Source organism: Natator depressus, chromosome 1 (genome assembly GCF_965152275.1).
Source record: "Natator depressus isolate rNatDep1 chromosome 1, rNatDep2.hap1, whole genome shotgun sequence".
NCBI classification, from domain to species: domain Eukaryota; kingdom Metazoa; phylum Chordata; order Testudines; family Cheloniidae; genus Natator; species Natator depressus.
In genome coordinates, this window is record NC_134234.1 from 47586544 (window position 1) to 47606074 (window position 19531).

The window sequence follows — 19531 nt, forward strand, 5'->3', positions numbered from 1 at the left end:
GTGCTTGCATTCAGCCTCACCACTGCCCCCAATGTCTTTCTGGTAATAGTAGTGCATTTCAGATGGAACAGCTTCACCGTCTTTCCCTATCTTGACAATTGGCTTCTCAGTGCTAGGACACATCGGGAAGCCTATGAGTTGACCTTGTTAATTATGCAACTACTTTCTTCACTAGGAGTCAGTGTAAACTTGGGAAAGTCTGTCTGTCCTCACTCTGATGCAGACTATAGATTTCGTAGGGGCCAACCTAGATTCAGTCACGGCAAGAGCTTATCTACCAAGGAACAGGTTTCACACCATGAGTGACCTGATAGATCAGGTTATGTGCAACTCTTGAGCTCCAGTCAGTACTTGTCTTTCCTTCCTGGGTCACATGGCTTCTTGCACTTACATTAGCCCATTCAGCTCACTCCACCTACATTGCCTTCAGGTGTGGTTCCAGACAGTGTATTCACCAACCAAACACAGCATAAATACCATGGTAACAATTCCTTCCAGTGTGTGATGGGGAAGGATTTCCATCAGGGATGTGTGGTGTCCCCTTCCTACTATCCTCGCCAGACTAGATGATCATTACAGACTCCTCTCTCTCTCAGGCTGGGAGCCCACATAAACAGTAATATGGCACAGAGCACTTGGACATCCCAGGAGGCCAGGATATACATCAACCTTCTGGAACACTGAGTCTGAAACGCTTGCAAGATTTTTCTGCAATTTATCAGTCGCACCATGTCCTCATAATGTCAGACAGTATGACAACTGCTTTTTACATCAACAAACATGAAGGGGTGAAATCCATTCCCTTGTGTGTAAAAGCAATCGCTATATAGAATGGGTGTAACAGGAATCAAATCATCCTGATGGCAGCTGACCTTCTAGGAACTCCGAATGTGTTGGTGTACGCCGTCAGTAGGCATTTCACGATCGATCATGAGTGGGAATTGGATGATTTGGTAGTTAAGAACATCTTTATTTAATGAGGGGCTCCCACCTGGCATCTCTTTGCCTTCCAAACGAACAAGAAATGCAACATATACTGTTCCAGAGGAGCTCTAAGACTACACTTTCAGGGTGATGCTCTCCGTCTCCCCTGATCAGGCCATCTGAGCTATGCCTTTCCTCCCTTACCACTCCTACCTTGGGTCTTAAAGAAAATTTGCCAAAACAGGGCATGAGTCATCCTCATCGCCTCCAGCTGATCCAGATAATTTTAGTCTCCAAATGTCCTCCGATCAGCATCCGGTCCTTACCCTTCTTCTGGGTCAAGAAATGAGGAAGGATCAAGCATCCCAACCCCAAAGCACTTCATCTCATGGCTTAGTTTTGGACGGGCATCAGCAGTAGAACATGTCTGCTCTCAAGCTGTATAAGCCATCCTTAATAGCAGAAAAGATTCCACTAGATATGCTGTTCAGCCAAGTGGAAGCATTTCTCCATCTGACCACAGCAGAAACATGTATCTCCTGAGTCAGCAGATATTCCACTCATTTTGGACTACCTTTTCTCTCTCAAAACAGGTGGGCTTTCCCTCAGTTTTATACAAGGCAACCTGACAGCAATCCATGCATGCCATCCACCATCAGACATTATTCAATTTTCACTCACTTCTGATTAACGGATTCTTAAAGGGCTTAATCAGAACTTTCCCAGCAGCAAGGAAACATACTTCTCAATGGGACTTAAACCTTCTTCTTTTGGCACTCAGTAAGCCTCCCTTCAAACCATTTCTCACTTATAAATTAAAGTTGCATTCCTTATGGTCATCACCTCAGCCAGGAGGGAAGGTGAGCTGGGAGCGCTGATGTACCATACATTATATTCCATAAGGACAAAGTCTCTTTATGGCTGCATCTGAAATTCACCCCCCAAAGTAATTTCAGAGTTTCACATAAACCAATCAATCCACTTTGCTGTGGGTTTTTTTTTCCTGAAACCACATGCATTGGAGGAAAAGAGGAGACTTCATTCCCTCGAGGAATAATGCATTCTTACCTTCTAGCTGCAAAGGACTAAACCAATTAGAAAATCACCTAGATTATTTCTCACTATAGCAGAACGAGTCCAAAGTCAAACTGTTTCCTTCCACAGAGTCTCTAAATTGATCTCTGGCTGTATCTGTTATCAGTTGTGGTATCTTCCTCTCTGCATGGGATGAGGGCTCATTCTATAAGAGCATAAGTAACTTCAGTGGCATCCATTCAGGAAATAGCTTTACCTGACATTTGCAAGGCATCTACATAGAGTTCCACCACACGTTCACGAGATATTATTCTCTTGTGCAGTACTGCTCCACTGATGCATCTTTAATTGTTTCCTGTTATCCAGAAGGCACTGTTTTCCCTCCCAGAGGAAGGACAATAAAAGCACCTTTAAGAGTACAGGGAGGCATTATTTGGCTAAGAGATATTTTAGTTGTGGAAGAATTTGACTGAGAGAAAAATGGGATGATCCTCCTGGAGAGGCTGAGAATCCTGCATTGTGATTAGTTGTTGCCTGCCTAACTAAACCTCAGTGAAGGGAAATCCCTTCCATCTGTGCAGTTTTTAACTGAGTTAAAGAACACAAACACCATTAGATTCAGGGGCTAGTGTAGTTAGTGCAGGGCAGTTTTGCTAAAACACCAACTAGTATCACTTCTAAGGTTATTGCTCTGTTTGTTAGACTTCCAACAAGGGGATTCCATGGAAGAAAGGTAAGGTGGAGGGGAAGTAGGTTATGTACCAGTACCTGGAGAACTCTGAATTTATTTACTCTGCACATCCACATTCATCTCTGTGCAGATTATGGGCAGATAGTCAGGAACCGAGAGCAGGGTCTTTGAGTTTCCCTTAAGTAGACATCTACATTTCACTGCATATGGGTTATGGTCCATGATCCTGCATTGACACTAATTGTTTTGGGGTCCATATGGCTGAGGGATTGACTTCCAGGTAGCAGGGTTTTTGTTTCTTTGTTTTACTTAAGGTTTGTAATCTCTTCAGAAGTCAATCTTGTAGTAAACCAACCTCTTTCTTTTGTTAGCTTCTCTGCTTCCTATGGTAGAAACTCCTCATGGATTTTCTTCTGTGAAGAAGATACAAGAATACAAATTGTTAAGCTGCTGGAAACACTTAGAAGATTTGACAAGTCTAAGGTGAAATAAAAAATCATCAGATGTCTAACCTTTTGAATGTGCTTGAAGGAGATTTTTATATTGGATAAAAACACTGGAAAACTAGTTCAAATAATTAAGGCTATGATTTAGTCATGGTATTTTTATTAAAAGTCATGGACAGGTCATGGGCAGTAAACAAAAATTCACGGTCTGGGACCTGTCCATGACATATTAAAAATACCTGTGATTAAATCTGGGGGAAGGGGCCGCTGCTGGGGGTGGCACCGGGGGGTGGGGGGGTGCTGCTGGGGTGAGGGTACCAGCTGCCGGGGACCGCCAATCTGCTTCAGATGGCTGGCTGGGAACCACGGCTGCTCTGGCTGGCCGCCCGGGGACCGCTGCCAGAGCCAGCAGACTGTGGCTGCTCCAGCCGGCTGCTTGGGAACAGCTGTCTGGGGCTGTGGATCGCAGCTGCTCTGGCTGCCCCAGGAAGGCTGGTGTGGATGTCCCAGGGGCCACCTGAGCACCTCGGCCCAGAGCCAGCTGCTTGGGCAGTCCTAGGGTCAGCCACACTGGCCCTTACAGAAGTCACGGAGGTTGCGGAAAGTCACGTAATCAGTGACTTCCTCGACCTCTGTGACAGACACGGAGACCTACAAATAATTCATTTAAAATACCAAATGATGAATATAAAATGTTATTTTTTAAAGTTATAATTGTTTCTATTATAAAGAGTTCCATTGTAGACCAGTACTTGCATGGCTCGTAGCTTACATAATAGTGTGTGTGGGAAATCTAAATAGCTTATCATAGGAAGTATATACCCCGCATTCAAGCAGGGAATGTGTTAAAGCTTGCAGTATGAAAAGGTATGAGTACCTGTCCTGCCTTGGAGGAATTGCAAAAGTTGACTGTAACGGAGCCCTTCGCTGCTCGTTCCACAAATCAGCCGGAGACCGCTTAGAGTGCAAGCACCAGTGCTCTTTTATTTGCAGTGTCACTTCCCACCACCATCAATATACAGTCTGTTCAAGAGAACTCCCTGGGGGACAGCTACCTTCCTCAGCCAGCAGGGACCTACAGCCACAGGCTCCTCCCTTTCCTGTTCCCCCCTCCTGCTTCCTTCCTGCCAGCTTTTATATAGCCCCCCTAGCTAATAAGGTCCACATTGTTTCTCATCAAGCCCTTAGGCGAGCCATACCCAGCCAGCCCCAATTAATGCCCGTTAATTGGAGTTGGGCTAACAGGGACCTGGCCAGGACCTCCTGGCCAGCTCCCTGTTACATTGACCATAAAGGAGATTTCTCTAGGTGGGTCTCATGACGACAAAGCAGCCATAGGAGGAGTGGGTGGCAGTCTACTTTGGGGATTCTTGCACCTTCCCTTCAAGCAGCTGTCACTGACCATTGCCAGACAGAAAAGTGGACTAGGTGGACCCTGGTCTGATTTGGTAGGACAATTCTTTGTTATTAGGCTGGTTGGTTCCTAAGAGAAAAGTAATCTTTCATACCTGCCCAAGAAGAAAAGGGGTTAGGAAGCTTTTGGAACAAAGGACCAGACCCAAAGCCATCAAGGAAGAGCTGCTCAATTGACTACTGCCCTGCCCACAGAGGCTGTGTTAGAAGGGAGCCATGAGTTGGACTGTTGATCTGGTATTTTGGGGGACTTGCTGAAAAACACGCATCTTGATATCCTTACTTTGACTGGCTGAAGGAAGCCATACTTCTATATTACTTGGGAAACTGGCAGGAATTGGCCTTGTTCATTTACTGTTATTTTGTTCAAGGGCTGAGGGAAGCCTTACTTCAGGTATGAGTGTGGGACTTTGTTTAGAAATACACGTTCTTTACAGCCACCTGGCATAGCCTCTCTTCTAAACAACCACTTTTAAAATGTGAGACCCTTAATAACATAGTTTTTAAAATGCTATTTGTAGTCTCATAACCAGGGATCCTAGATTTCTGTGATTTTAAAAAAAATCCAAATTCTCCGATTAAAACCCCCATAAAATCCGTGTTTTTGCATAATTAAAATGAAACGCTGAACTTTAGTTTCACTATCCACAATATATATGGATATCAGTTGAACACGTTTTATTGATATACAGTAGAACCCTGTTTATCCAAGCCTCCATTATCCGGGTCTCTGTATAAACCGAACCACCAGCCACCTGGGGCTGACAGTGGCTGGGGCTCCGGCTGACTGCCCCGAACTCCCCCTCCTCATCTTAAAATAAGGGACACATAGCTCTTTGCCCTTTCTCCTGATTATCCGAGCTGGCCCCAGTCCTAATTAGATCCGATAAACGGGGTTCCGGTGTAAATTTAAAGCACATTCAAAAATCAACCACAAGGAGTGGTTGTGTGCATTGAATAAGTGATATTGGTACTTTCAGTAAAATTTAGTTAATAGTTAATGTTTTTATTTTTCACAAAATTATAAACTAGAGATTCTCTGAACATAAGAATGGCCACACTATGTCAGGCCAAAAGTGCATCGAGCTCATTATCCTGTCTTCTGACAGTGGCCAACACCAAGTGCCTTAGAGGGAATGAACGGAACAGGTAATCATCAACTGATCCATCCTCTGTTGCCCATTCCCAGCTTCTGGCAAACAGAGACTAGGGACACCATCCCTGCCAATTCTAGCTAATACCCATTGATGGACCAATCCTCAATTAATTTATCTAGTTCTTTTTTGAACTCTGTTATAGTCTTGGCCTTCACAACATCCTCTGGCAAGGAGTTCCAAAGGTTGACTGTGTGTCATGTGAAGAAATACTTTGTTTTGTTGGTTTTAAAACTGCTGCCTATTAATTTCATTTGGTGACCCCTAGTTCTTGTGTTATGAGAAGGAGTAAATAACACTTCTTTATTTACTCTCTCCACACCAGTCATGATTTTATAGATCTCTATCATATTCCCCCTTAGTAGTCTCTTTTCCAAGCTGAAAAGTCCCAGTCTTTTTTAATCTCTCCTCAGACGGAAGCTGTTCCATACCCCTAATCATTTTTGTTGCCCTTCTCTGAACCTTTTCAGATTCCAATATATCTTTTCTGTGATGTGGCAACCAGATCTGCATGCACTATTCAAGGTGTGGGTATACTATAGATTTATATAGTGGCATTATGATATCTTATTATCTAACCCTTTCGTAATGATTCCCAACGTTCTGTTTACTTTTTTGACTGTCACTGCACATTGAGTGGATGTTTTCAGAGAACTATCCACAGTGGCTCCAAGAGACATTATTAAGGGCACAAGAGCAAACTATCCCACTGCGTAGGAAAGATAGGAACGATGGCAAGAGACCACCCTGGCTTAACCAGGAGATCTTCCGTGATCTAAAATGCAAAAAAGAGTCCTACAAAAAGTGGAAACGCGGTCAAATTACAAAGGATGAATATAAACAAATAACACAAGTATGTAGGGACAAAATTAGAAAAGCCAAGGCACAAAACGAGATCAAACTAGTTAGGGACATAAAAGGAAACAAGAAAGCATTCTACAAATATATTAGAAGCAAGAGGAAGACCAAGGACAGAGTAGGCCTGTTACTCAATGAAGGGGGAAAGACAATAACAGAAAATGTGGAAATGGCAGAGGTGCTTAATGACTTCTTTGTTTTGGTTTTCACCAAGAAGGTTGGTGGCGATTGGACGTTTAAAATAGTGAATGCCAGTGAAAATGAGGTAGGATCAGAGTCTAAAATAGGGAAAGAATAAGTCACAAATTACTTAGACGAGTTAGATGTCTTCAATTCACCAGGGCCTGATGAAATGCATCCTAGAGCATCAAGGAGCTGACAGAGGAGATATCTGAGCCATTAGCAATTATGTTTGAGAAGTCATGGAAGACAGGAGACATTCCAGAAGACTGCAAAAGGGCAAATATAGCACCCATCTATTAAAAGGGAAATAAGAACAACCCGGGGAATTACAGACCAGTCAGCTTAACTTCTGTACCCGGAAAGATAATGGAGCAAATAATTAAGCAATCAGTTTGCAAACACCTAGAAGATAATAAGGTGATAAATAAGTCAGCATGGATTTGTCAAGAACAAATCATGTCAAACCAACCTGATAGCTTTCTTTGACAGTAACAAGCCTTGTGGGTGGGGGGAAGCAGTAGATGTGGTATATCTTGACTTTAGTAAGGCTTTTGATACTGTCTCGCATGACCTTCTCATAATCAAACTAGGGAAATACAATCTAGATGGAGCTACTATAAGGTGGGTGCATAAATGGTTGGAAAACCGTTCCCAGAGAGTAGTTATCAGTGGTTCACAGTCACGCTGGAAGGGCATAACGAGTGGGGTCCCGCAGGGATCAGTTCTGGGTCTGGTTCTGTTCAATATCTTCATCAGTGATTTAGATAATGGCATAAAGAGTACACTTACAAAGTTTGCGGACGATACCAAGCTGCGAGGGGTTGCAAGTGCTTTGGAGGATAGGATTAGAATTCAAAATGATCTGGACAAACTGGAGAAATGGTCTGAAGTAAATAGGATGAAATTCAATAAGGATAAATGCAAAGTACTCCACTTAGGAAGGAATAATCAGTTGCACACCTACAAAATGGGAAATGACTGCCTAGGAAAGAGTATTCCAGAAAGGGATCTGCGGGTCAAAGTGGATCACAAGCTAAATAGAGTCAACAGTGTAACGCCGTTGCAAAAAAAGCAAACACATCATTCTGGGATGTATTAGCAGGAGCATTGTAAGCAAGACACAAGAAGTAATACTTCTGCTCTACTACGCGCTGATTAGGCCTCAGCTGGAGTATTGTGTCCAGTTCTGGGCGCCACATTTCAGGAAAGATGTGGACAAATTGGAGAAAGTCCAGAGAAGAGCAACAAAAATGATTCAAGGTCTAGAAAATATGACCTATGAGGGAAGACTGAAAAAATTTGATTTGTTTAGAGACATAACAGTTTTCAAATACATAAAAGGTTGTTACAAGGAGGAGGGAGAAAAATTGTTCTTCTTAACCTCTGAGGATAGGACAAGAAGCAATGGGCTTACATTGCAACAAGGGCGATTTAGGCTGGACATTAGGAAAAACTTCCTAACCGTCAGAGTGATTAAGCACTGGAATAAATTGCATAAGGAGGTTGTGGAATCTCCATCATTGGGGATTTTGAAGAGCAGGTTGGACAAACACCTGTCAGGGATGGTCCAGATAATACTTAGTCCTGCCTTGAGTGCAGGGGACTGGACTAGATGACCTCTCGAGGTCCCTTCCAGTTCTGTGATTCTATGAAGAGCTCTCTCTTGTGTGGTGTCAAGGTTCCCTCCCCACTCTGAACTCTAGGGTACAGATGTGGGGACCCGCATGAAAGACCCCCTAACCTTATTTCTACCAGCTTAAGTTAAAAACTTCCCCAAGGCACAAATCCTTCCTTGTCCTTGGATGGGTACTGCTGCCACCACCAAGTGAGTTAGACAAAGATTCAGGAAAAGGACCACTTGGAGTTCCTCTTCCCTAAAATATCTCCTCAAGCTCCTTCACCCCCTTTCCTGGGGAGGCTTGAGAATAATATACCAACCAAATAGGTAAATCAGATTCTTAAAAAACAGAACTTTATTATAAAGGAAAAAAAGTAAAAGAAGCACCTCTGTAAAATCAGGATGGAAGACAACTTTACAGTGTAATCAGATTCAAAACACAGAGGATTCCCCTCTAGGCAAAACTTTAAAGTTACAAAAAACAGGGATAAACCGCCCTCTAACCATAGGGAAAATTCACAAGCTAAAAATAAAAGATAATCTAATGTGACTTGCCTTATTTACTTACTCTTTTTGCAATATTGAGACTCATTTTAGGATGATTTTAGGAGAAGGAGTTTTCTGATCTGGTGCTTCTCTGCTTCCCCAGAGAACACACAACACAGAGCACAAACAAAGCCTTCCCCCCCACCCCCGATTTGAAAGTATCTTCTTTCCCTTATTGGTCCTTTTGGTCAGGTGCCAACCAGGTTATCTGAGTTTCTTAAACCCTTACAGGTAAGGAGGAATTCTAGGCTACCCTTAGCTGTATGTTTATGACAAGTGGTAACAGCTAATTTAGACCCCATAATTTTATGTGTATAGTCGGGATTATGTTTTTCAATGTGGATTACTTTGCATTTATCAACATTGAATTTCATCTGCCATTTTGTTGCCCAGTCACCCAGTTTTGTGAGATCCCTTTGTAGCTCTTCGCAGTCTGCTTTGGACTTAACTATCTTGAGGAGTTTTGTATCATCTGCAAATTTTGCCACCTCACTGTTTACCCCTTTTTCCAGATCATTTATGAGTATGTTGAATATGACTGGGCCCAGGACAGACCCCTGGGGGACACCACTATTTACCTCTCTCCATTCTGAAAACTGACCATCTATTCCTACTCTTTGTTTCCTATCTTTTAACCAGTTACCAATCCATGAGAGGACCTTCCCTCTAATCCCATGACAGCTTACTTTGCTTAAGAGCCTTTGGTGAGGGACCTTGTCAAAAGCTTTCTGAAAATCTAAGTACACTATATTCACTGGATCCCTCTTGTTCACATGCTTGTTGACTCCCTCAAAGAATTCTAGTAGATTGGTGAGGCATGATTTCCCTTTACAGAAACCATGTTGACTCTTCTCCAGTAAATTATTTTCATCTGTCTATCTGACAATTCTCTTCTTTACTATAGTTTTAACCAGTTTGCCTGGTACTGAAGTCAGGCTTACTGGCCTGTAATAGCTGTTTTCACCTCTGGAGCCCTTTTAAAAAAATGGCTTCACATTAGCTATCCTCCAGTCATTTGGTACAAAAGCTGATTTAAATGATAGGTTACAAACTACAGTTAGTAGTCCTGCAATTTCACATCTGAGTTCCTTCAGAACTTTTGGGTGAATACCATCTGGTCCTCGTGACCCAGTACATGTCTGATTTACGAACACTGTCACTGCAGATTTGACAAAATGCAAAGAAGGTACCAATGTGAGATTTCTAAAAATAGCTACAGCGCGCGACCCAAGGTTTGGGTCTGAGAGGGACGAGGTGTGAAGCATGCTTTCAGAAGTCTTAAAAGAGCCATATTCAGACGCGGAAACTACAGAACCCGAACCACCAAAAAAGAAAATCAACCTTCTTCTGGTGGCATCTGACTCAGATGATGAAAATGAACATGCATCAGTCCACTCTGCTTTGGATAGTTATCATCATGGATGCATATGCATATCCTCTGGAATAGTGGTTGAAGCATGCAAGGGACATATGAATCTTTAGTGCATCTGGCATGTAAATATCTTGCAGCGCCGGTTACAACAGGGCCATGAGAATGTCTGTTCTCACTTTTAGGTGACATTGTAAACAAGAAGCGGGCAGCATTATCTCCTGCAAATGTAAACGAACTTGTTTGTCTGAGCGATTGGCTGAAGTAGGACTGAGTGGACTTGTAGGCTCTAAAGTTTTACATTGTTTTATTTTTGAATGCAGGTTTTTTTGTACATAATTCGACATTTGTAAGTTCAGCTTTCATGATAGAGATTGCACTATAGTACTTATATTAGGTGAATTGAAAATACTACTTTTATTTTTTACAGTGCAAATATTTGTAATAAAAAACAAACATAAAGTGAGCACTGTACACTTTACATTCTGTGTTGTAATTGAAATCAGTATATTTGAAAATGTAGAAAATATCCAAAAATATTTACATAAATGGTATTCTATTATCATTTAACAGTGCAATTAATTTTGATTAATTTTTTTAATTGCGTGATTAATCACAATACATTTTTTTAATCACTTGGCAGCCCTAATAAATATATAAAAATTGCTGTTTACCTGCCAAAATGTGGGTTCATGGCTCCATATGTGATGACGTGGAATATGTCTATCAAATTGTGAACTCCATTTTGTATTAGCACCTCCATTTTATATTATGGGTAGAACACGTTTAATCTTGCCCAGTGCTAGTTTATTGAATTGAATTCCAAATAGGTGCTCCATCCAGGAAAGTTGCTTGACCACCTCATTGAACCACCATCACTCAGAAACCATCACAAAGCAAACTGGAGCCATCACTTTTGTGTCTCAGGTTCTGGCTCTGACTCCATCAAACTATGGATTTTCTATACATGGGTGCCAGTATGGCAGGTGGATCTGCAGCATCTCAGCCTGGGGACCTGGAAAAGAAGAGAGACCGTACATAAGATTTGGGTACTGCTTTGAGCAGGGGGGACTGACCATTGCCACTTGGAAGCACGACGTGCAGGATTGAAAAGGGCAGGAGGAACTCTGCCCAACTGGTAATGCTGACAAACCTCAGACTTGCAGAAGAGGCAAGATCAGACAAGGGAGGGAGTGCTTCTCAGGACCTCTGTAACTTTTCAAAGAGTTAGAACTCCTGAGTGCCTTCAAGAGTATAGTCGCTGTGGTTAAATTCCTTTGTTAAGCATGTGTACCTTGCTTTCCTGCCATGTTATTCCTGAAAGGGTTAAACTAGAAGCCCAGAGCACCTGCAGCCTATTTGGAGCTCTGGGGGATCATGTGGAAGCAGCTGGGGGGCTTGGGAAGTCTCAGACATCGATTTTAGGTACTTGTGCAGCAGCGCCTCACATCTCAAAGAAGAATGTCAGACCAGAAGTCTGATTCTGGGAATGTGGTCTAGAGCCTCAGAGCTAGAAACATTGACTTAGACTGCATAGGCCCAGTTGGCTTGGAAGCACTTGGGCCCCAGAATTGGGACTACTCACAACAGACTGGTGTTCCTACAGAAGGGCACTGGATCAGGCTATGACACCATGTATCTAGCTCCCCTGCATGAGCTGCTGACATCACAATCTGCTTGTGATGGGATAGAGTGTCACAGGGTAAATGGACACTCTATCCCACTTTTGTTTTAAAATGTAAATATTTAAATTTTAAATCAGCATGCATTTTGTTAATGATTTGGCTCTTAAACACCTTTAAACATTAGCTTTATATTTCACCTTTAAATAAATTAGTTTGTGACACTAGGAAGAGTTCAAAATTAGAAGCTGATGCTCCGTATTTAACTTGCTCCATTTTTCAGTTGTGTTGCAGTTCTGATACCTGTGAGATGTTGTATGCTTAACACACTATAACACTTCACTTTCAGTACTGCCTACTCCTTCTCTTCTTGAATTTATTCTGCCAAAAAAGAAATATTAAAATTTAAAACAAATAAACTAACAAGAGGCATGTACAACCATAATTTCTGTAAATCCAGTGCACATCAATGGCCTTGTAAAACTATAATATGGAATACAATACTTAGATGTGACAGAACACACTTGAGAGTAGAATATCCGATGTAATTTTGAATGTACTTGCTGTTGTTGATTGGTGGGTTAATATTGCAGACACAATATTCTAACGAAAATTTATACCAATGGTTTTCATTTTCTACTTTTTATAGAGTAAGGAAAATAATGTATGGTTTTTACACCCAGGAACCATGGGAAGTAGTTCTTATAGGTTATTTTAGCATAACTAAAATACACAATTACATAAGAATGGCCATGCTGGATCAAACTAATGGTCCATCTAGCCCAGTATCCTGTCTTCTGACAGTGACCAAGGCCAGATGCTTCAGAAGGATTGAATAGAACAGGGCAGTTATCTAGTTTTCCATCCTCTGTCGTCCACTCCCAGCTTCTGGCAATCAGAGGTTTAGGGACAGCTACAACATGGGGGTGTGTCCTTGATCATCTTGGCTAATTGCCATCAATGGAACTATTCTCCATGAATTTACCTATTTCTTTTTTGAACATACTTGTACTTTTGGCCTTCACAAAATCCCCTGGCAACAAGTTCTCAGGTTGACTGTGCGTTGTGTGAAGAAATACTTTCTTATGTTTGTTTTAAACCTGCTGCCTATTAATTTAATTGGGTGACCCCTTGTTCCTGTGTAGGAGGGTAAATATGTGAAGGGGTAAATAACACTTCCTTATTCACTTTCTCCACACCATTCATGATTTTATAGACTTCTATCATATCCACCCGTAGTCGCCTCTTTTCTAAACTGAACAGTCCCAGATTTTTAATCTCGCGTCATAAGGAAGCTGTTCCATACCCCTAATCATTTTTATTGCCCTTCTCTGTACTTTTTCCAGTTCTAGTATATCCTTTATCAGATGATGTGACCACATCTGCACACACTATTCAAGGTGTGGGAATACCGTAGATTTATATAGTGGCATTATGATATTTTCTGTCTTATTATCTATCCCTTTCTTAATGGTTCTTAACATTCTGTTAGCTTTTTTGACTACCACTGCACATTGAATAGATGGTTTCGGGGAATAATCCACAATGACTCCACGATCTTTCTTGAGTGGCATTTATACCCCATCATTTTGTATGTACAGTTGGGATTATGTTTTCCAATGTGCATTACTTTGCACTTATCAACATTGAATTTCATCTGCTATTTTCTTGCCCAGTCACCCAGTTTTGTGAGAACCTTTTGTAACTTTTCACAGTCAGCTTTGGTCTTGTCTTGGTATAAGAACCACTTTTTGATCTGTTTATTTATTTAGGAAGTTTAGCAGGATCACAAATCATTGTCATGTAAATATCAGAGACTGAAAAATAATCATTACAGCCGTGAGCTTTTGTATAGAAAAATATTATACAGCAATACAACCATGAGAGCTCTCCATTTTGCACCATAATATCACAGAGTGAGCCTTTCCACACTACCCAGGGCATGTTGTTTCTGGTGATTTGATTAAATTGAGTGACATCTCTGATTACACATTGCCTAGCACAGTGCCTGCTCTTGACGAGAGTCGCTAAATGTTACCATAGTATGAAAATGTTAGAAATAATGTACTGAAACTGGTTGTCAAATAGCATAGAATGTATGTAGCATCAAAATGATTCAACCCTTAAGGACCTAAATCTAGACTGGAAATGTTTTGTATGGCTTCACTTTTAAAGAGTGATTTTGTTACTCAGAATAGTACCTTTTTATACACAAGAGTTTGCATCTCCATCCATTTCCATTCTTCCTCAAATATTTTTATCTCCTAGATAGCTTTCCAGTGGATACTGTTGTCACTAATAGTAAACAAAGAAAAATGGACTTATTTTGTTGGTGGGATAAAACTCAGTGCCTAAGGGCATAGGGGATGGTAGGAACCCCTCTGACTTCGGTGGAGGGAATGTCAAGAAGCCTTTCACCCTTAACCTCTTTCTGTCCTGGTAGAAGCTGGTTTGACTAGGGAATCAGATGGGGGAGCATGTTTGGCACCTGTATAGAGATGCAAGGGATTATGGGAGCTGGAGAATTAGGAGCCTTTCGTTATGCAATTGTATAAATGGCTGCTGAGAAGAAGGGAAGGATGTCTTGAGGTTGAGGTGTCCTGCCTTAATATTTCTTAATGTTCTGCTTAAATATATTCTTTTTGTCTAATAGATCTAAAAGTTTGGTATCAAAAAAATATATTCCAGAAGACTAATTTTCAAAAAAAAGAGTGATTATTTTTCCTGAAAGTTATAAACAGATGGAAAATGGGGTTTAGACTGGAATTTTGACACAATCTTTACTATGGCCTAAATAACACTACATGACATTTTGTATGTTGTGATGAAATTATGAACCCAGCTTTGTCCATTTTACCTGAAGAATTTGTAATTTTATATTGTAAATTGTCAAAAGCCAAACAGTGTGGGCCATGAGGCACTGCAACAATACATAGAATAATATCTACAATTAAAAAGCTTTTGTTGAACCACTGCTTGAGATGATCCAAATGTTCCTAGTATTACTTTTTGGCCCTGTGGCTGTGGATACTGACCCATTCCTTTCTTAGGTGTTGGTTTTATGTTAAAAATCCTCTTTAGGGTCCTCGTCCTGCAAATACTTAGATGTGAAATTAACTTTAGGCATGTGAGTAGTCAGTCTTGCTATTTAAAATTAATGTCAGGGAAAGTACCAGCATTTAAGTTTATTAAATATCTCCCGACACAATAAATCGTGTCTTGAACTGCCCTTTTTGTAATGTTCTGTTATAAGTAATTTCTTATTCTCCCGCTTCATTCATGTAAAACTTAGAACAGACTCTGGTCATCTTCGGTCAGTTATTCTTTTGAGGGATTGGGTACTTAAAATGTATTTGCCTGAAAAAATCACTAGTGAAACATAACTGAAGATTGACGGACATGGATTCCAAATTTGATGTGGATTCAGCCTGTGAGGATATGGTGCACCCTCTAGCCGACACTCAGAGTAGTATTAGAGGTTTCAGAGCAGCAGCCGTGTTAGTCAGTATTCGCAAAAAGAACAAGGAGTACTTGTGGCACCTTAGAGACTAACAAATTTATTTGAGCATAAGCTTTTGTGAGCTACAGTTCACTTCATCGGATGTAGTATTAGACTTATTCAGTCCTCAGTTGAGGGGGAAGCTGCTGCGATGCGGGACCAAAGGGAGCTGATGGTTTGGAAGTACTTTGCATGTGGATCTTTAAAATATTTTCTCTCCCTCCCCTGTTTTCTCCTCCTCGGTTCTCACCATCAGCAGACAAATGAAATTTTAGTCAGTCTCATTACAAACAACACACCCTCTCTCTCGGGTTCATTTTATTCAGTATGAATATTGTTTTTTATCGGTTTCCTTTATTAAAGCAATGCAGTAGATGAGCAAAATGATATATCCCACCTCTCTTTACAGGAATGGTTCTTAGGAAAAGCGTTGTATGATGAAGAATCTACAATAATACATCATTATGCCTTTGCTGAAAATCCTACAATCTTTAAATTTCCAGATTTTGCTGCTGGCTGGGCACTTAGCATTCCGCTTGTAAACAAGTAAGAATTTAATTTGTAATCTTTTCTAAAATTGTTTTATTTATAGTTAATTAGTTCATGTTTGTAAAGTGCTTTGAAGATATAAAAAGCTATATAAACACTAAGCAATATTATTTTAAGGAGTTATGACTGAGCACAGATTAGTGTTTTACACGAAATTTAAAATACTACTATTTCTTATAAAATGCCTTCCCTCCTCATCCCACATACCGAAACACACAAAAGAAACTTTGCAAACACAAATTATAATAATAAATAATTAAAATTTCATAAATACATATGTGCAGAAATATATTTTTGCATGTAACTTTGTCTCTTTGGTATACACTTTGATTTCACGTACCGTGTGAAGTTTAAAGTCTTATGCACCTTTATGCAGTAAAAGTATATATTCATAAATGGAAAATGTTTAAATGTTTCAAATGGGAGCACAAATAGGAAGAAAAAGCTTAGATTAGTGAGCAAGGGGCTGATCATTAAGCAGCTGCAAGCACAAAATTGTCTCCTTGAATGTTAAAAATGTGATTGCAGGTCCTCTCCTATTGAAGACTTTCTTCTTGGGCAGGCAAAATTGACACTGAGAGGCATCTGCTAAGAACTAGTACTCACAGCAGCGGGCTATGTTCAGATGTTTGCTTTCCATTCTAGATTATTTTATATAAACATTTTCTGGTTCTAATAAATCCAGAAGTGTGATTTTTTTTTTGCAGTCAAGAACCCCCAGCCCACAAACGACTCCCCACCTCTCAAATTCCTGATGAATTAGCTTATTTTTTTTTAAATGTTGAAGGAGGGTTGTATAGTAAAATAACACTGCAAATGTTTGTTTTCTAAAAGAATCAGTTCAGTTGTAGCCTATTTTGGAATTGTATCTGCTAAATTCCTGCAACTCATGTGTAAACAGCTCATTATCAAGAAGCCCTTAGAAAATGATTTGACATTTCATAGACATAAATAAAATCTCAAGTTTGTTTAAAAAATTGTTGCTGTCTCCATTACATTACTCTTGTTCTTACATTATGAAGTAAGTAAATTTCATTATGTTTATTGTACAGGCTTGCAAGCAAGCTGAAAAGTGAACCACTTAAGTCAGACTTTACAATAGATTTAAAACATGAGGTAAGCCATGTTCTATTCCTGTGAGACATGTAAGAAAATAACCTTGTCATTTTCTGTTTAAATGCTGATAAATTGAAGCCTAAATAATAGACTTTTTAAGGTTGTTAAAAGTTTTGAACTTTCTGGACTGTATATTTTTTTTCCTTCCTTTTCAGTGTTATAATATGTAGAATTGTAAAAGTTCTATTACAAAATGTAGATGGTACTGCAAGTAAAGCTGAATTTGTATTATGGGGTAGTGTGCAAGAAGGCATCACTTTTTGGAAGTTTGCTAGGGAAAAAAGGAAGAGGTCCCCAGCTCATCAAATAGAAAAGTTTGCATTTTGAGTCTCCTCTTCTATATCCATTAAGGATTGTCTCAGATATCAGACTGGCTCACTGATATTGAATTTCAAACTGGACTGAACTATTATGATGGTTGTTGGCAGCAGGAAGCATTTTAAGAGGCCTGCTTGTGGCTTGTGTGTGTGTCTTATTCAGGCAGTACAGCCAAACAGATTTGGGAATTTGTGGAAGTGTGGGTGTGGGCGGGGGGTGAGGGGTGGGGAATGGAAATGCATCACTGTTTTCTGAGAAAGGAAGTTTATATTTGGATGGTCGTCAAGAGTCATTTCCACCATTTCTGGTTTATCCAGAAAGTCCCTCTATTTCTCTCTGATGCAGACCTTCCTGGGACCATCCTCCTTTGCCACACCCAGACTAGGTTACTGTAACACACTCTAATTGACCCCAAGGCTGTAACAATTGAAACGGCAATCGCTCGCTTGCTTCTTCAGATAGAAGTAAAGGGGTGGTTACACCTGTCCTCCATAAATTACACTGCCTGCAAGTAAATCAAAGGATACAATCCAGTATCTTTAATATTGGTATTATAGAGTCTAAATTATGAAGATAAATATTTGAGCTTAGTTTACTATCCTGCCCTCATGAATCCACTCATTCCTTAATCCCAGTGTATTTAGATTTCGGTGAAGACTGGAGAAGCTGGAGATACAAGGGAGATGTGACAGAAGAGTGATTACCATGTTCTTCTGTTTTGCTTTATCATTGTTGAGGGGAAAAGGAATTGTATTATGCTCATGTACCTTCAGTAAGAGAATCCAAGTGACATCATTTGCCTTAAGTGCTTTTTTTTCCACCTTTGTGTCTATTAGGTCTAGCTGCTGCCTATTCATTAGTCTTCTTCCTAATACTGTCTACATTCACTTCTCTGCTGTGGCTTTCCAGATGGAACACAGTCTGTCTTACAAATATATGGCTTTTTTTTGTCATAAAGCACAAACATTGTGTTCGTTTATGGTTTTCTGCAAGAAGACCTTTTAGAATGGCATTCCATAAAATACCTTTCATTTTCAATGTGAATCTTAGAACTCTGTTTTATCCTCCACATTCAGTGGAGCCCCATGCTTTATTTAATGCACACTAGCCTATGCTGTACTGAATACAAAATTATTTATTTTCTCCTGGGTGTTTCTGTGGCGCTCTCACCATAATATCTGAGTGCTTCACAAACATTAAAGAGTTTGTTTTCACAACATTTCTGTGAGATTAGGTGATATTGTCCCCATTAGAATTATTATCCCAATTTTACATCTGGGGAACTGAGGCACATTGAAATTAAGATCCAAGTGCTCACTAATTTTTGGAGCCCAGCTTGAGACACCTAGGTCCTTATTTTTTGTCTACTTAGCCTTTTTATAACACTTCATTTATTCAAAGCAAGCTTCCAGTCAACTTCAGTTGCAGTTGAGTGCTCACTAAGTCTACAAATCTGAAGATCACTTTTAGTGATCAGCAATGAATTATGTTGGTTTAAGTGACTTGCCGGCACTTACAACTTTAATCAAAAATGGATTCTAACATAAGCTGAAGAGTGGTTTAGTTTTCCTTAACCTTACTGTGGCATATGATATGGTTTGGCACACAGGCATTTTGATGAAATTGTCTAGAACTATGCCAAGTTGGTTAGTATGTGCAATGGCTCGGTTTTTGAGAAGTCGCCATTTCAGTGTGCATATTGGTGATAGAACAAGTGCTTGGAGGCACCAGAAGAACAGCCTCTTGCAAGCATTATCGCCAATGTTATTCAACTTATATTCGAATGACCTACCATATATTGGGTCTCACAAGTTTGTTTATGCAGGCAACATATTCCTCGGCACTCAGTCACACTCCTTTGACATACTTGACAGTGTTCTGAGTGCAGATATGGCGGGTGTGGTCAATTATTGTTGTCTGTGGCATCTGATACCAAGTGGAAGTAAGACTGTGTCAATTGTCTTCCACTTACATCATGCATAAGTGGGCAGAGACCTGAAGATAGTTCTCAATGGTCAGTGAATAAAACATGATTTACACCCAGTTTTATGTAGGCGTCATGTTGGATAGAACTCACATATTGTGACCATCTTAAAAGACAGTGACTAAGGTCAAAACACGCAACAACCGGCTCTGAAAACTACCCAGAATGACATGAGGCTCCAGTGCCCAAACATTATACATTTCAGC

At 40.3% G+C, this 19531-nt stretch overlaps 1 protein-coding gene across 2 annotated transcripts in view; it reads left to right on the forward strand.

The window, feature by feature from the left end:
* The window catches only part of B3GLCT (beta 3-glucosyltransferase), a 135339-nt gene that overhangs the window by 73730 nt on the left and 42078 nt on the right, over window positions 1-19531 (forward strand). For both annotated transcript variants that reach the window (XM_074959303.1, XM_074959293.1), the window contains exons 6-8: window positions 3022-3133; window positions 15768-15904; window positions 16960-17023. In XM_074959303.1, the coding sequence (XP_074815404.1) occupies window positions 3022-3133; window positions 15768-15904; window positions 16960-17023 (313 nt within the window). The remainder of the gene's footprint in view (window positions 1-3021; window positions 3134-15767; window positions 15905-16959; window positions 17024-19531) is intronic.